The 19069-nt window shown below is 50.5% G+C and overlaps 1 protein-coding gene across 1 annotated transcript in view; it reads right to left on the reverse strand.

Annotated features, from left to right (window-relative positions):
- Positions 1-19069, reverse strand: part of TMEM132E (transmembrane protein 132E) — an 839391-nt gene that overhangs the window by 164716 nt on the left and 655606 nt on the right. Inside the window, exon 4 of the mRNA XM_075336321.1 lies at positions 15710-15850. Within this exon, the coding sequence (XP_075192436.1) occupies positions 15710-15850 (141 nt within the window). The remainder of the gene's footprint in view (positions 1-15709; positions 15851-19069) is intronic.

The following is a 19069-nucleotide window of genomic DNA, read 5'->3' on the forward strand; positions in this document are numbered from 1 at the left end:
TTCTCCATGCTGCCGGGAGGTCATTTCACAAAAATACTCGGGTCTCCCATAGGATAACATTGGGCTCGTTGCTCGGGCCGAGTACACGAGTATCTTGGGAGGCTCGGCCCGAGCTTCGAGCACCCGAGCTTTTTAGTACTCGCTCATCACTACTTGTGACCATTTTTAGGGGATGTTCAGATAATTTGGTACTGAAATGGTACAATCCCAATTCCCAAAAAAGTTGAGTTGCTGCTTAATGTGTAAAGAAAGCAAGAATGCAATGATTTGGAAATCCATATGGACCCCTCTCAATCTGCTGGACCATGCGTGAACCTGTTGGAAGCAGCCGATTGTAGTGCTTCTTGGACTACTTGTTGACACCATTGATTCTCCTGAAGAGCCTTCTACCAATGCAGGGGAAACACATTGAGATGAGTATATAAATCTTAATATGTTGGTGTAGAAAGAATAGGGGGCACTCACCTATCCATAAAAGTATTTTATTTCATTTTTTTTTTATTTTTTTTGCAACCCGTGCATGCAGGAGGATGTAGACAGCGCTGTGGATGACGGCTGTCGTGCACAGATATGCCTTCATCCTCCTGGTTTCTAAATAAATGAAATAAAGGACTTTTATGGATTGGTGAGTGCCACCTATTGTTTTCTATACTCAGCATAGTATATTGAAGGTTGAGCACCACTCATTCCAGGTGGCCACTTAGAACTCATTGTACTCGTTTTTCCTTTCCATGAAGATTAACAGTGCCAGACTTGTTCAACGGTTTCCCATTGTAGGTACATCTGAATATGTGTACACCATGATTTGGGGTACTTTATTTTACATTTCAATTCATAACTTTAATCATCTCAATAGCTGAACTAAGAGGAGAGTGCTAATCTGTATGTTTGTATTTTGTGATTTGGAATTTCCTAACACAGCATGGTAACTGGTTACGGCTATACAGGCTAGTCATATTTTAGATCTGTGATGACTGAGTGGTCAGCAATATAAATGCGGAGATGTTAACACTGTCTATGAAAGGGCAGCTGATATTGAGCAGAGGCAGGCCATTTGCAGTTCATTTTAGGGTGGTAACCTGCATGGCAAAGTAGTGAGTAAGATTAGAGTACAATAGGACTTTGAGGACCTATATTGTTCTGACATAGTGATAAAGCTTATGTTGCGGGCGGAGGAGGGGACGCTGCGCTCTCCCACTGCTCGGGTCCGGCTGCTGCTGCTGCTCGGTGGTGGCTTGAGCGGTGGCCGGATCCCGGGGACTCGAGCGGCGTTCCTCGCCCGTGAGTGAAAAGGGGGTTTGATTGTGGGGATTTGATATTGTCCATGACGCCACCCAGGTTGTGGTGAGGTTGGTGACACCACCGCTGCTCTGGACGGGGATCCCGGGAGCGATGGCAGGGAGCAGCCTGGATGTTAGTTCTCCCCTCCGTGGGTAGGGGATTGGTTGTCCCGGGGCCCGGTGATGGGGTAGGGATGGATGGCAGGTGGGTTACGGGGCCTGGCGAGGTGCAGGGTCGTGGGGGCAGGGCTGTGCCACATGGCACGGTGGTACTCACTAAGCCAATGATGTACACAGAGTCTCCGGTAAAACAAGCGGCTGGATGGACGGGTCCCATAGATGGCTGCGGTGTTTCTCCTACCGGCAGGTTGATGGTGACTGCCTTTCCCTGCACCTGTGTAGTGTGTACGGTTCCAATGGGTTCCCACCGGTAACCCGCTCCCCAGCTTGGATATGTGCTGAGGGAGCCCCTTTTGCCCGCAGGCTCTGGCCCTGGGAACTTTAGCCTTGGCGGTGACTGTGTTTCCCTCTAACGGTTGGACTGTTGCCTTCTATCGGGACTTGGCTGCTGGGAAACCCAGGAGGTTCCCTTCGCTAACGGATTTGACAAATTGTACGGCGACTCCTAGCCTTGTCGGGGTCCGTAAGCCCCTGCCGGATGGTGCTGGCTTCTCTTTGCATACCGGTCCGGTACCGCCGGGCCACCGCCCGTCCACAGTCCTTACGGCTAGCTCCAATATGCCTCTCCTGCAGACGGTCACCACCATCTGCCAACCTTGCTGTTCCGTCCGGGCCACACACCCGGACCAACTTCAGACTCCTCCACTGCCACTTCACTCCCACCACTCTTCTCCACTGCAAACTATCTGCTCTCTTTTCCCGCCTCCAGGACTGTGCACTCCTCGGTGGGCGGGACCAACCGCCTGGCCTACCCCCTGGTGTAAGCATCAGCCCCTGGAGGGAGGCAACAAGGGTTTTTCTCTGACTTTGGTGTGCCTGACCGGGAGTGTGGGGTGTGTTGGTGTAGTGCTTGTGACGTCCTGGCTTGCCCAGGGCGCCACATTCCCCCTTAGTAAAATGCAGACTGTCCGTGGGCTGCCCGTCCATCACCGGTTTTATTTTCACAACTGAAAAAGATAAACGGTAAAACATATAAAAACATTTTTTCAATCTTCCCACATCGGGAGGCACATACTTAAACATTGCTAATGGTAACGGCTTCCGCTCTCTCCCACCCAAGTAACCTGGCCCTGATGCTGCCCCTAAGCAAACGGGCAGCACCCATTGACCCCAGTCCAGCACAAGTTAACCGAGCGGGTTCTGTCCTTTTCAGGGGACCCACATCCATGGGGAACCCCTGAAATCCCCGGAGGATCGCCACCAGTTGCGGTAGTGGCGGGCCTGGGCCATCACTTCCCTCCAGGCCCATCCTCCAAATCAGCCTCTCCGGAGGCGGTAACGGTTTAGCCAACATTTTTATTTACATGCCACTTAGTTTGTGGTTGCCCTGCCAGTTCTTGGGCTTGTCCGTAGCAGTTTCTACGCATTGATTGCAAACAGTCCCCACAGGGACAACAGTTGCTGGCAACGACCGGTGCAAATCAGGGTTGAAAATCAGGTAACTTCTTCGGTAATCATTCACTTATCATTTTCAAAACTTTCACAATGGTACTTTGGTTGTCCCAACGGGGACAACTTGCAACGGGGCTCCGTTGCCATCACTGCTCGCTTTCTTCATCCTCAGCCGGCCCCGGGTGGAGGAACACGGGAATCAGCCCCTCCAGTGCATAACAGGCACGACGGGGAAGGGCCGCACGGTACCCATTATTTCCGCTCCGGGGGATGTAAGTGGCCTCCATGTCACACAGGGCAACGACCCCTTCATCTTCCTCGGAAACAGGCTCTGTGTCCGGTCCGGAGTCGCTATCATCCGTCCCTGCGCCAGGCGGGTCGCCGCCAGCTGCCGCAGCCTCCGGTCTCGCCACTCTCTTGGCCACTGCCACGAAGGGGTGCACGACAGATGGACCAGGCGCAGCGCGGTGCACGGCAAGGAAGACTAATATGTTGTGGGGCCATCATACTGTATAGGACACTCTGGTGGACATCATACTGCATGGGAAGGCTATGGTGAACATCCTAGTGAATATTGGTGGGATGCTGGGGATAATATACTTTTTGGGCAGCTGTTGTGAGCATCATGCTATGTAGGGGGACGCTGTAAGGAGGGGATACACTTTGGAGAGGATTGCATGTTGGAAAGTATGAGAGTGTATTGTGAAGAGTAGGAACAAAACGGCTATGAAGAGAGGGCAGCATCAAAGTATGGAAAGATGTTAGCATGGCAAGGGGACAGTGTGGAGATATCTAAAGAGTACGGAAAAAGTTGAAAGGGGACAGCCATGGTATAAGCCGTGGTTCATATGGGCAGACAATAAGCTCATTGAGGTGGAGAGTGTGGAGGTCATATACCATAGGAGGCTTATTTAGGGCATAATATGGACAGATATTTTTATGCAGAGGAAAATTTAATTACATTCTTCTTTTTAAAGGCAATGTGTGGGAATGTGCCCAAGAAGACTCAAGAATATGAAAGTCTGCAGATACGACCTGTGGCTATGACAACTGATCATGGTGACTGTAAGGCAACTGGATGTAAATGTTTACTGTATGGTCTGGAGTCTGATGATGGCTGGTAACAAAAACTCAGACCATTGTTAAGGACGTACTGGGAGATGTAGGTTCATGCAATACAAATGTGTTACGAGGGAGACCCGGGGAAGCGTGCCAAGATGGGGAATGGACAGCTTCCGCCGGTCAAGGTCCACTGTGCAGTGTAAGGGACCGCTGCTATGGTGGGTGAAGAGTGAGCGGGTTGCTTCTAGCGATCGTCTGGAATGTCACAGACGATCTATGTACACCGGTCTGCCCTAACCCGTGTGGGTTGTATGGCACGGATCACACGGCTCGGTGTACCTGTTGCACGGGGAAGCACAGAGGTGCCCACGCACGTGTGCCAGTGGAAGTCACGAGAATATGGCACGAGGGTAGCACAGAGGTGCCCACGCACGTGTGCTTTCAATAACCAGGTGAGTCCAGTGGAGACTCGAGGAGCTCACCTGGGACAGGAACACGGCCTGTAGAAGGAGCTACTGCCGGAGCAGCAAGGCAGGGACACGGCCTGCAAACCAGGTGCTGCCTAAGCAGCAAGGGCAAAGCCCACAAAAGACAGTAATGCCTGAGCAGTGGCGTGGCAGCACGCTGCCAGACATCCAAACATAGAAGGACGGTCGCGCGCCGCCATGATGGCAGGAGGAGCTTTTAAGGAGGTGTAGCTCCAGCCAAGGGCGGGCGCGAGGCGGAGATGACGGACTTGACCCAATCAGGATCCACGACATCCCAGCCTGGCCAGTCAGGATTCACCACGTCACCAGCCTTGTCATCAAGCCGTGTGACGTCAGTGGGCGAATCAGGATCCACCAAGCATAGCACATGCTCACCCTCCTGCCTCTGGGAAATAGAGGCGGGATCCTCGGTCTCACAATGTGTAGAGATAACGGGAGTCTCACTGCTTCCCTGAGCAGCAAATCTCTGCACATTGCGCAACCTCACAGACCTTCGAGGCTGCTGAGCAGGAGGAGCTGTGGCAGGCAAGGAATGGGAGACCGCCTCATTTCTTGCAACAGGAGTACCACTAGGTGTCACCCTTGTGCTGCCTCTCTGAGGAGGTTTCTCCTGCACTCTGCGCAGTCTGGCAGACCTTCGGCGCTGCGGAGCAGGAGCGCTTGTGGCAGGCAAGGAGACTGTCTCATTCCTTGCCACAGGAGAGCCACGAGGTGTAACATTACCCCACCCGTCTAGGCCCCCCCCCGCCCGTGCTCGAAGGCCGCTATCAAACCCGGGGCGTGGATATGATCCTCCAATTCCCAGGATCTATGCTCCGGACCACGGCCGACCCACTCCACGAGGTAGTACCTCCTGCCCCGTATAACTTTTGTCTCCACAAGCTTCGCCACCTCAGAGTCGTCGGGCGGGGAGTCAGTTTGAGGCGTCAGGGACCCCGAGAACTTATTAAGTCGTACGGGTTTCAGGAGGGACACGTGAAAGGTGTTGGCTATAGCCCAGCGTGGAGGGAGCTGGAGTCGGTATGCCACCGGGTTCACCTGCTCTAGCACTTTAAACGGACCCAGGTACCTAGGGGCGAACTTGGCTGCCTGTACCCGTAGGTTAACATTCTTAGAGGACAGCCACACTAGGTCACCAGGGGCGAAGGATGGTGCAGGGCGGCGGCGCTCATCAGCCGTTGTCACCATCCGGTCTTTAGCCCTCTTAAGGGCCTCTTGGGTGTTATCCCAGATCTCCAGGGCCTCGGTCGCCCAATCCTCCACTCTAGGATCGGGTGACGTAATGGGCATCGGAACCGGGATTCTGGGATGTTGTCCGTTATTGAGCAGGAACGGAGTCTGACCAGAGGATTCATGGACCGAATTATTAATGGCAAATTCGGCCCAAGGAAGGAGGTTAGCCCAGTTGTCGTGGTGCGCGGAGATAAAATTGCGGAGGTAAGTTACCAAGGTCTGATTGGTCCTCTCTACCAGTCCATTGGTTTTGGGATGGTATGCGGAGGAGATGTTCAGCTCTATCTGCAGGAGCTTACAGAGCTCTCTCCAGAAGCGAGACGCGAACTGGGGACCTCGGTCGCTCACCACCTTGTCAGGCATGCCATGCAGCCTAAATACATGCCTAATGAATAAGCTGGCGAGAGCACGTGACGTCGGGAGTCGTGGGAGAGGCACCAAGTGGACCATTTTAGAGAAGTGATCCGTGATGACCTATACGACCTTGTGACCTGCTGACTTGGGCAGATCTCCCAGGAAGTCCATTCCCACCACTTCCCAGGGACGATCCGGCACTGGCAGTGGGTGAAGAAGACCTGCCGGTCTCTGCCGGGACGGCTTATTCCGTGCACACGACATAAAGGCTCCCACATACTCCTGTATGTCCTGGGGTAGTCTCGGCCACCAATAGTGCCTAGTCACAAGGTCTCTGGTCCTTTTGACCCCAAAGTGACCCCCGACCTTGGAGGCATGGGCCCACGATAGCACCTCATTCCGTAGTTCAGGGGGAACGAGGGTCTTGCCAGGTGGCACCTGGTCCAAAGAAGTGGGAGTGACCATCCTCAAGCTGTCCGGGGGTAGTATAAGACGAGGCTCCTCCTCGTCCTCCTCCAACACAACCATACAACGTGACAAGGCATCGGCCCGTACGTTCTTCTCACCGGCCAGGTGGCGGATAATAAAGCGGAACCGGGAGAAGAACAAGGACCAACGGGCCTGCCTTGGGTTCAGGCGTTGTGCTGTCTGGAGGTATGTGAGATTTTTATGGTCGGAAAATACTTCAAATGGATGCTTCGCACCCTCCAGGAGATGCCGCCATTCCTGGAATGCTAGTTTCATCGCCAGTAACTCCCTATCCCCTATGGAGTAGTTCCTCTCGGCCGGAGAAAAGGTCTTGGAGAAAAAGAAACAAGGATGCTTCCTTCCTCGTTCGTCTTTCTGGTACAGGACTGCACCAGCACCGACCAAAGAGGCGTCTACCTCTAGTAGAAAGGGTTTGGAGATGTCTGGACGATGAAGGATGGGAGCTCTGGAGAAGTAAGTTTTGAGAGTGTGAAATGCCTCTACCGTTTCCCGTGTCCATGCTTTGGGATTAGCGCCCTTGCGGGTAAGGGCAATGATGGGTGCTGCCACCGTCGAGAAGTTGGGAATGAACTGGCGATAATAATTGATAAACCCCAAGAATCGCTGGATCGCTTTCAGCGAGCGGGGCTCAGGCCATTTCATCACTGTCTCCAACTTCCCCGGATCCATTGCTAACCCCTGACTGGACACGATATACCCCAGGAACGGCAAGGATTCACGTTCAAAAACGCACTTTTCTAGCTTAGCATATAACGAATGAGTGCGGAGCCTCTTAAGTACTCGGATGACATCCCTCCAATGGGTGGCAAGATCGGGGGAGAAGATAAGGATATCATCCAGGTATGCAACCACGGAAAGATACAAATCCCGGAAAACATCATTCACAAAGTCTTGAAATACGGCGGGGGCATTGCAGAGTCCGAAGGGCATTACGAGATACTCGTAGTGACCATCCCTGGTGTTGAAGGCGGTCTTCCACTCATCGCCCTCTCGGACTCGCACTAGATTATACGCCCCGCGTAGATCCAGCTTCGTGAAGATCTTTGCCCCGCGGAATCGATCAAATAACTCCGTAATGAGGGGCAAAGGGTATTTGTTTTTGATCGTGATTGCATTTAATCCCCTGTAATCGATACAGGGGCGTAGATCCCCTTCCTTCTTTTGCACGAAGAAGAACCCCGCACCGGCCGGTGAAATAGACTTGCGAATGAACCCTTTTGCCAGGCTGCCCTGAATATATTTGGACATAGCCTCCGTCTCTGGAGCAGAGAGGGGATACACTCTGCCCCTAGGGGGCTCGGAGCCTGGCTTCAGGTCTATTCGGCAATCGTATGGCCGGTGGGGAGGAAGGGTATCTGCGGCCCTCTTGGAGAAGACGTCCCTGTAGGCCTCATAAGGTGTCGGTAAACCTGGCTCCCCTGTATTCCCTGAGGACCCAACCGACCTAATGGTAGCGGGTGGTTCGGTAGTCACGAGGTGCTCCCTACAGGATCCTGCCCATGATGAGATCTCCCCTGTTGCCCAGTTGAGTATAGGAGCATGCTGTCTCAACCAGGGGAGGCCCAGTAGGATCTCATCCGTCCCCCCTGGAAGCACCAGGAAGGACACCTGCTCATGGTGTCCTGGTGGTACTTCCATCCTGAGAGGGATGGTGATCTGGGTGATGGGATCGACTAGTAGGGACCCGTTGACTACCCGAACCCTGAGTGGCTTGGGTAAGAGAACAAGGGGAACTGAGTATCGGGTTGCCAGGGAGGTCGAAATGAAATTGCCATCAGCGCCTGAGTCCAGGCAGGCCAGAGCAGAGAAGAGAGTAGTGCCAAACTGCAACTGGGCGCTGATAGTCAACCTAGAGGGAGAAGCAGCGTCTAGTAACCCCCCTCTGACGGAAACTAGACGCTGTCTTTTCCCGACGGTTTGGGACATCGGGTAGCTATGTGTCCCCTCTGCCCACAGGAAAAGCAGATGACACCAGACCGAGAACCTGGGGTAGAGGAGACCGCTTTGGACACCTCCATTGACTCCACGGAGTCGCCTACAGAGCTGGCTGGGAGACCTGTCTGGTGGAATACGGGAGCCAGACGCTTTTTAGGCTGTGAGGACGTGGGTGCTGAAGAGACCTCGAGCCTTCGCTCCGCCTGGCGGATGTCTATGCGAGAGGCAACCACAATCAAGGACTCTAAAGTAGCAGGCACCTCACGCGTGGCCAGTGCGTCTTTGACGAACCCTGCCAGGCCCTCCCAGAACACAGGGACAAGGACCTTATCGGGCCAGTCCAGCTCTGCGGCAAGTGTCCTAAAGTGTACGGCAAAGTCCCCGACTGAAGCGGACCCTTGCCGAAGTCGTAGGAGGCGCAGCGCGGAGTCGTGGGTGACTTGAGGCCCGAGGAACACCATTCTCATGGCCCCAAGATAAGATGCTAAGTTATTCACCACCCGATCTCCGCGCTCCCACAACGGCGTGGACCACTTCAGCGCTCTCCCTGTGAGCAGGGACTGGATGAAGGCTACCTTCGCCTTCTCGGTAGCGTAAAGAGTCGCGGACAGCTCTAAGTAGGTGGTAACTTGGTTTATAAACCCACGGCACTCGGAGCTGTCCCCGCTAAAGCGCTCTGGAAGCGCAAGGCGAGGAGACCTTCCGCCCAATAGCACAGCCTGGGTAGCCGCCTGGGTGGCGACTGTCGTCAGAGCAGTCTTGTCGGAGGAAGACTGCTCCACTGCTGCCAAACGTGATTCCAACTGCTGCACATAACGCAGCAACTGCTGCTGCTCTTCAGCCATAGCCAGACCTTTGGCGCGACCGTAATGTTACGAGGGGGACCCGGGGAGGCGTGCCAAGATGGGGAATGGACAGCTTCCGCCGGTCAAGGTCCACTGTGCGGTGTAAGGGACCGCTGCTATGGTGGGTGAAGAGTGAGCGGGTTGCTGCTAGCGATCGTCTGGAATGTCACAGACGATCTATGTACACCAGTCTGCCCTAACCCGTGTGGGTTGTATGGCAGGGATCACACGGCTCGGTGTACCTGTTGCACGGGGAAGCACAGAGGTGCCCACGCACGTGTGCCAGTGGAAGTCACGAGAATATGGCACGAGGGTAGCACAGGGGTGCCCACGCACGTGTGCTTTCAATAACCAGGTGAGTCCAGTGGAGACTCGAGGAGCTCACCTGGGACAGGAACACGGCCTGTAGAAGGAGCTACTGCCGGAGCAGCAAGGCAGGGACACGGCCTGCAAACCAGGTGCTGCCTAAGCAGCAAGGGCAAAGCCCACAAAAGACAGTAATGCCTGAGCAGTGGCGTGGCAGCACGCTGCCAGACATCCAAACATAGAAGGACAGTCGCGCGCCGCCATGATGGCAGGAGGAGCTTTTAAGGAGGTGTAGCTCCAGCCAAGGGCGGCGCGAGGCGGAGATGACGGACTTGACCCAATCAGGATCCACGACATCCCAGCCTGGCCAGTCAGGATTCACCACGTCACCAGCCTTGTCATCAAGCCGTGTGACGTCAGTGGGCGAATCAGGATCCACCAAGCATAGCACATGCTCACCCTCCTGCCTCTGGGAAATAGAGGCGGGATCCTCGGTCTCACAATGTGTAGAGATAACGGGAGTCTCACTGCTTCCCTGAGCAGCAAATCTCTGCACATTGCGCAACCTCACAGACCTTCGAGGCTGCTGAGCAGGAGGAGCTGTGGCAGGCAAGGAATGGGAGACCGCCTCATTTCTTGCAACAGGAGTACCACTAGGTGTCACCCTTGTGCTGCCTCTCTGAGGAGGTTTCTCCTGCACTCTGCGCAGTCTGGCAGACCTTCGGCGCTGCGGAGCAGGAGCGCTCGTGGCAGGCAAGGAGACTGTCTCATTCCTTGCCACAGGAGAGCCACGAGGTGTAACACAAATGTATATGGGGATCACTTGAAATTACAATGGATCGCTTTACTAACCCTGTTTATTTTATTGATATATTCTTGTATTCATGTACTTATGATGGTTCTTGTGATGAATTTCTGTACAGATGGTGGTTCTGGTGATGTAGTCATGTACGGATAGTGATTCTTGTGACATATACATGACATGTACTGATTGTGGTTGTGGTGTTGTTTTTTTAATGATGATGGTTTACGTGATATATGTATGTACTGATTATAGTTCTGGTGACATATTCATATACTGATGGTAATTCTGGGGATGTAGTTATGTACTGATGGTGGTTCTGCTGATGCATTCACACACTGATGTTGGTTCTGGTGATGCATTAATGTATTGATAATGTTTCTGGTGAAGAATTCATGTATTGAATACATCACCAGAGCTATCATCACTACATGAATCACCAGAGCCATCAGTAGTACCAGAATACAGTGTGAGAACAACTATCACTTTGAATGAATATATCATCAGGACCACTATCAGAAAAGGAATATGTCTCCCGAACCACCAACTGTTTATAAATAAGTCACTGGAACATCTATCTGTACAGACATATGACACGTCCCGCGCCGGGGCTGTGGGGCACTCGTTACCGGACCACGGTTCCGTTTCTAGGGATGCTGCGGTGGCGGGAAGGCCCGGTTCCGTGACCCCAGCGGTGTCAGTTAAAAGGGGCGATGAGGATAATATAATAGTTTGTGACGCCTCCTGCAGTATGCGGCAAGATAGGTGCCGCCTCTGCGGGATGGGGCCTCTGGGGCAGATGGTGACGCAGCTTGGTTGGTATAGCTCTCCACAGGTAGAGCTGGACCCTAGGGCAGATTGGAGTAGTAGTAGGTGATGGTGGGGGTGCAGGGCTGGAGGCGCAGGAGCATAACGGAGCGACACAGGGATACAGTCTGAAGGTTTTTACTCACTGTAGCAGGTTCCAAGGTAACACGACTTGTCAGTGACCGCCTTTGGAGTGCTGGGTTCCACTGTGATGGGCTCCAGTCAATCCCAGGTAGTTCAGAGATCGAGATCGGTGCACCCTTTGAGTGTTCCTTTACTGGTTGTCTTCCTGCACTGACTTCTCACCCGCCTGTCCCGTGCCTATGCACACAGTGCCCTGAGCCGGTGTTGTCGAACCCTGTCAGGTGGCTTGAAGCTCTATCCCTTGGCCCTATGTGGTCACCTTCCAGCGGCTTAAGTACTAGATGTGTCCTTAGCCTCTGGTTTTACTAGCGGAGCACGTTGGTTCTTCTCCTCTAGTCTAGGGACCAGTCCCCGTTCGGTGGCCAAGTCCCTCCACTCCAATACGTCGTATGTGGAATGAGGCCACGGGAGTATGGCACACTCCCCATGGTCTCTAGGACCCCTTCTGTCTTGTCCCTGGGTTGAGCTGCACCAGCTCCAGACCACAGGTCTTCACTCCTCCACTGCTTCTACTCGACTCCTCTCTCTGTCACTACAGTGTCCCCTAACTAACTAGATTCCACCCCCAGGCCCTGTCGGATTAGGGGGAGGGAGATGCCATCACCAGTGGTGGCTATACATAGCATTAATGGCACCAAGCCCTAACCCTGACCCGGTGGAGAGCTGGAAATTTAGAGTGTTGTGTGCATACCGGTGGATGACCTCTTCCTTATTGCAGGGATGTGTCACTTACTGGACTTCTTAGAGTATCTTGGATAGAATCAATATTTTCTCTGTCGTGGAGTGGATGTTGCAGTGGTCAGAATGCTGAACTGTGTATAACCCCACCGACAATCCTGATTGGCAGCTTCCTGTTCCAATCAGGGTCCAGGGGGACATGGTTATACAGATTAGCCTGAGGTGGAGCACCACACCTATGGCTGAGGTGCAGTACCTCTGTGGCTACTGAAGCCTCAGGGGTGCAACATATACAGCACCAGAACCACCATAAATTTTATTGCAACTGTATTTGTCACATGACGGACACAAAAAACACCATATGTATTCTTTTACCTATAATGGGGTCTGTTTAGTTCCCATTAGGGTAGTTGCCAAATACTGGACACCTTAATTGAAACCAAACAGCCCCCATTATAGTTGAGCTAGATTAGAGTCCATGACTATCCGTGGGTCAGACATATAAACTATAGGATGTCAGAGATAAATATTGTAATTTGTTCGTCTTATTGTGTAAATGGTCTGCAAACAATGAACGATTCTATATCTAACTTTTCAATTGCTTTCCCTGTTGGACCATACCTCCAAGGTACTTTTTTTGGGTGAAAAAAGTTCTAGGGGAACTGGTCATCAGACCTTGTTACCTCACTCATTAGAGAGTGTTGTGCATTAGGGATCCTGTTACCTTAGCCTCTGACCCATCCTTTTCCTTGGGAGCTGATGGGTGGGAGAGGGAGGTTTCACCATCGGCTTTGGGCTCCAAAATAACTTGACCTAGCCCTGAAAAAAATACTGCAAACCAATTCTCCCATCTCTAGTCAAGAGATTTGGGAGAGGGGAAAAGTGATTCAAAAATGTAGAAAGAAGTACATTTACCTGTGAAGATATTGTACAAAGTTTTGTACATTCTATTCCACTATAGATTTATGTAAGGTTAGTTGAATTGACATTAAAATAAGCCTGGTGCTGCATTACAGCAAAGTCCTTTATGCGCCATTGAAACATTTTTAGCTTTTTTAAAATCTTGCTTGTCATACACAAATGAGTTTGAAAGAGTCCAGAGGGACGTTGATTCTCCCAAGACAAGTTCAGCTTCGGATCACGTATTCATGCCTAGGGGAGAGTGACTGACATCCTCCACACATTGACCTTGTTGCCAATATTATGTGCGTAATATTGTATATATGTCAGTCTGAGAATGTACATTGAATTGTTGAAGCTGTACACCCAGCTTTTATGTGCATGCCCAGACAGGCACACATGCGTGAGATTTGCAGTGGCTTGACTGAAGTCCGTGTGTGGTGGATGCCAACTATGCCCCTCTAGTCATGAATGCAGGACCTGAGGTCAGGGGGAATCATTGTCATTTTGGATGAGTCCTATTTTATTTGCATATGACAAGCAAAAATAATTTTGAAAAGGTAGACATTTCTATAGCACATAAATATGATGCCCTGGACTAGTCAGGTCGTCACAAGGTTCTGCACAATCTTTGTCTCCCCATGCAGGGCTCAACCCCCCATGATTTTGGGAACCCAATCTGCAGTACGGCCTCCACCAGCATTCACAAATCCTAGATATACCTTGCACCACACCTTGTCAGGCACACCAGTGGGCTGCTTAAGCTGGAATAGGGCCGCCCACCTGAGGGTCAGGCAGGGAGGTGGGAGGTGTCAAGTCAGTTCAGTAGTAGCCCTCAAACTGTGAGGAGCTCAGAGGAAGCTGGGAGTTGTAGCTCCCAGAGGGGAAAGGAGACTAGGTCACAGACAGTGGTCTGGACCTAGAGGAGTCGGAGCCCCGGTCGCAGGGGATTTAGGCTAGGTGCTGGGACCTGTCTTGGAGCACGGTCAGCAGCCTGGGCCTAATCACCGGTCTGGGACCAAAGGCACAACAGGGTACACAGACCCTAGGTCGGGGAGAAGCTTCAAGCAACCCGACAATTAACCTGCGGAGGACAGGACCTCTATGGACTGTTCTCACGAAGCTTAGAGATCGGGGCACTAGCGCAATGAGGGGGATAGGGCTTTCTAAGCCAGCGGCCCACTGAAATCCCAAGCGTGAGCTCCTGAGAGCAAGCTCTTCTATTTAGCCACAGTGGGGAGCAGAGACCGGAAAGCTCCAAGCTGACGGGCCACAAAGGACACTCTAAAAATACTGTGCCAGGAGGCAGGTCACGGACCACCAGGCAGTGCTGCAGGGGACGGGACCCGGACGAGCTCCCCCAAGAGGGCAGCGGCACCCAGAGACTTGGTTTACCTTGTTGTCAGTGTCTGCTTTATTGCTGAGTGAGTAATCCCTGCAACCAGCGAGCCTGCGCTCCCCCTGCACCCCATTCCTCCATCCAGAGTCCCGAGGCCTTTCCCTACCCATGGAGGGTCACGTCATCTTGCTGCCCCACTCCATCACCCGGATACTCCCAACGGCAGCGGCGGTACTCCCAATTATTGTACACCACGGGTGGCATCACAAACTACCTAATTCCCCTGTAAATAACCACCCATCACGTTTCGGCGTGACCCCGAGTCCCTGGATCCAGAGACCCTCGAGGCACGAGTAGTGATACCCGGATCCGAGCGGTTCGACCACTGCTGAGCGGTATGCATCCGAGACATAAAGGCCTTATTTAATACCTCACTATAGCACATATAGTACTTTGGGAGGTATAGGGAAGTTGGCAAGTTCCATTTAATGAATGCACACCAGACGTTTGACTACTCATTAGAATGTGACTCATAAAAGGGTTAAATTAAATAAAATGATTTACAGACTGCTTTAAAGAAAAAAGTAATGATACTTACCTTTGGTGATTCCCACTACTCCCGATCAGATGTAGTTAAAAACATCCCTCTAAAATGTAATCTTCTCATTTATGCCAGCTGCATGATTGATAACATGGAAATCATTTTTTTTCCACGACACCTAAGTGGCAATAATTCCAGTTTCATCAAAATACCTGTTAGAATTTCTTTAAAGGGAATCTAGCAACTGATTTTTGCTATGTTATCTGAGAGCTGTACAATGTAGGGGCAGAGAGCCTGATTGCAGAGATGTGTCACTTACTGGACTTCTTAGAGTAGCTTGGATAGAATCCATATTTTCTCTGTTGTAAATCACTGTCTATTGTCTGGTGTTTATTTTTATATGATGGTAAGATATACGTTCATACGATTAAATTCTCTGTTGTAGATGTTGCAGTGGTCAGAATGCTGAACTGTGTATAACCCCACCAACAACCCTGACTGGCAGCTTCCTGTTCCAATCAGGGTCCAGGGGGGCATGGTTATACAGATTAGCCTGACTGAACGCACATTAGACCTAGTCCTCTACTGATAGTCTCCTGCTGATAAAACATTGATGTTATTGAAACTACACTACTCAGATTAGTAAGGGACACATCCAAGAAATTAGGGTATCTGCCCCTATATTATGCTGTAATCAGATTAAATGGCAAACACCTGTTGAAACATCATTTTAATTGCAATGTGGTTTTATGCCCATTTCAATTATATTTACATAGCATAATCTAGTCTTTATCATTATACATAGTATACAACGCCCAGCTCTTACCTAAGCCCTCTATGAGATCATTGCTGCAATATTACTTAATAAATCTATTGTTACAGAGTCTGGAGGAATTTCCAGAAAGTGCTAGTGCATATATAAAAGGAACTATACCTGGGAGGGAGCCCCTGAATCTTTGTCACATCCACCGTTGCAGTAGAATGTTTGCCACCCGTTAGAAGCTCGGAGTTGACAACCCATTGAAGATCCCGAGATCTGGTACTCTGCAAATTTATCCCTTTCTTAGCTTTCACCCTGTTGAGGAAATGAAAAAGAGCATTTATGAAGCAAGGTATTGTTCCGACTGTCAGTCTATTGATTCTTTGCCACTTCCATTCTTTGGTCTGTTAGCTCATGATATCATTTTTATATTCACAGTGCCTAAGAAAATTGGTTCTACTCCACAGATGTTCTGCGCAGGGGACCTAAAAGACCGAGATGTTTTTGAATCCTGAAATACTGGAAAGATACTATTCTACTTTGTTCAAAGAAGGTGCACAGTTGGCCCCCTTAATAAATCTCTCCCCCTAAGGCTGGAACAGCTGTACCTAAAAAATCCTATAAAACGTTCCTTGTGCCTCAGGGAAGTAGTTGCGCTGAAAGTATAAAATGCTGAGTGGAGTGGGCTACGTTTGATGTGATAGTGTGCATTCTAGGCTTTTTTTCCCCCAGTGTTAATGTGACTATGTTGTAGACATCAATGCAGACAAAATAAGGGCGGGGAGGAGTAGAGATAAAAGGCAGAAGAAGCGGGTGAATTGGCTTTGTGCCATGCAGCATTTCATCATGAATGAGTCTCGGAAACTGTACCCTATTATCTGTATGCTACTGAAGTACAAAGTTTTAGGAGGGGTGCTTGCTAGACAAGTGAAAATGATGGAGACAAACACAAATGACATAACACAAAGACACGGATGCTGGGCATAGCTGTGAAGAATACAAGTAAAATGGGAAAAAAGCTTTTATTTATAGTAGTTCTGAATATAAGAAGCTGCCCTGTGAGTGTCACCGCAGATACATACAATAACTTATGCTTCCTAAGCCTATTAATAAGGCAGAGATCAAATAATAGATGTTCTGGCTTGCTAACATGAGACACTGCGGCTTCTTTACAGAGAAATTAATACAACACATACTCATCCGGCATGGTTGACTAATCATTCAGCTCTTTCCAAATGAAGGGGCTAATTGAAAGGTACAACGTAAAGCGCTTTCCTCCCAACCCCCCAATCAGAGAGGCTGACAAGATGGGAGGCAGCGCTGCATAATGGGGAGTATGAATATTGAGAAGCTGGAATAACAGATTAGAGTGCAGCCCCTCCCTCTGCCGTGCGCCCTGATTACACAATTAGGATCTAAAGATAGTGACAGTCGGGGGAGCAGCTGACAGCAGCTACCTGTGCCGCTAATCACTGCAGCCTCCATAACACGTGTAGGCAGGGTACACATCGCCCTGCAGAGGGCTCTGTTATCATTCACAAACGCTCAATCCTCTGCAGACCGAAAAAAGTCAAAGACAATAAATTGTCTAGTGGTGCATAGGTGTAGCCTACAGTATGTCTATGCCGCTCCAGCTTTAGCGAAAACACTATGGCCCTTGTCTACGTATAGATCTACAATGTAACTTTACCAGCAAAAATGCAAATACAATATGGACTCTATGGGGACTTTACAAAGATATTTTTAAAAACAAGGTATCAGTGATGGTGCAGATCAATTAACAGGTTGTGTTCTAGAGGACACATCAGTAATCTGTGGCAGTTAGATGAGATCCATGCTAATGGCCACCTACTAACTAGCATCCTTGGCTTTTCTTTTGATTAATCAGCCTAGTTCAGCATGTGTCATGATAATGTAACGTCAGGCCAACTAATCAAAAGAAGAGACAGATGCCTACAGGTAGGAGGTAGTTCGCAGGGCTCTCATCCCCAGCACATTTCTGACGTGACCCTTGAACTTGGTTCTGCAAATGGATTTTTCCAAAGTATGAATGATTTCTCAGAATTTGAGGCCAATGCATTTTTAATTTATGGTAATAAATATTTTCTGAAGGCAGAAAATGATAGCTCCATTGTGGATGTGAAGGTTTTTTTTGATCATATGTTGTAAGTCACTTCTGCTCCTCCCATTTTTAGGCTGGAGAAAATCTTCTACCTATTCCAACTGTAGGTTATGCTGTGCTGACCTGTGAGTTGTGGTGTCCCAGGCTAGGGAAAGAGTTGCTTTGTGCTTGGAGTTATTGTGGAGTTAGCCATTGTCTTGTTGTTTCCACCCTGCTGTTGTTTTCCTGCTAATATCTTATTGTCTTATATCTCCGTGTGTGCGTGCTGTGTGACAGAGATTCGGTTTCCCGTTTGTCTATTTCTGTAGGTTAAATCACACTCTTGTCCTGGTCCACCCTTGGAGAGAGAAGGTGTATAAGATCAGGGCCGGCCAGGAGCAGGGCCAGGAAGGAGATAAGACATCCCCACCATTAGGGGTATCTCTGAGAATAGGAATAGCATAAGGCCCCTAGTCTGATGTTCAGCTTAAGGGCCCCAAGTTTCTAGCTATTTCCATAGTCCCTTGTGACAATTGCAAAATTTTATTTGCACATAAGCACCTACAGTTAGCTTCCCAGCGCATGTGCAAATACAGTCAGCTGCTCAGCAGATGTGCATATACAGTCAGCTCCTCAGGGGATGTGCATATACAGTCAGTTCCCCAGTGGCTGAGCATACGCAGTTACCTCATCAGCAGGTGTGTGTGTGGTGCCCCTGAGGCTCAGGTCGCCACAGGGTACTGCACCCCATTTAGGGTGTGGTGCTGATCATGGATCCAAAAGGAGGTCGGTACCAGTTTCATCATCCACAACCACATACACACATGGGTTGCCCCTTCCCCACTAGGGACAGGGCTAGGGTCGGGTATAAAAGAGGTTTCCAAACGTGTGGCATCTACAGGAGGCCATCACAACAGGGGCTCAAATCCACTAGCTCAGGATCTGGGTAGAGGGAGGAGCGGCCACCAGTGGGAGTTAGGAGTCACACATGCTGTTTACAAATTTCAGGGGTTCTCCAGCAGGAGTGACAGTGAGCAGATGTCTTTCCCAGTAGCTCCTGTGGAACATAGGAGTTTAACGGTCGCTGAGGAGGATACCGAGTCAGTTCCCCCGGGGCCAGAGCTGTTCAGGGTCCTGCACCCTAGGGTGGTGTAATTCCACATTTCATCCCCAGATTCTGCCGGATGGAGAGGTTCCATGCTTCTCCGACCGCACAAGTTTCCAGAGCCAGGTGGCATATAGGACTCCCGGGGCCTAGATCACGGTCAGACTCAAGGGGATCCCGCAACTGACATAGGGAACAGTAGTCTACTGTAATACTACTGTATGTTCTGAGGATTTCGATTGCGTTAGGGCAATGACAACAGAGACGAGTTCTTGGTACAAGATGTTATATAATATGTCACCACGGTAGATACACAACGGGAATAAAC

The sequence above is a fragment of the Anomaloglossus baeobatrachus genome, chromosome 2 (genome assembly GCF_048569485.1).
Source record: "Anomaloglossus baeobatrachus isolate aAnoBae1 chromosome 2, aAnoBae1.hap1, whole genome shotgun sequence".
Lineage (NCBI taxonomy): Eukaryota > Metazoa > Chordata > Amphibia > Anura > Aromobatidae > Anomaloglossus > Anomaloglossus baeobatrachus.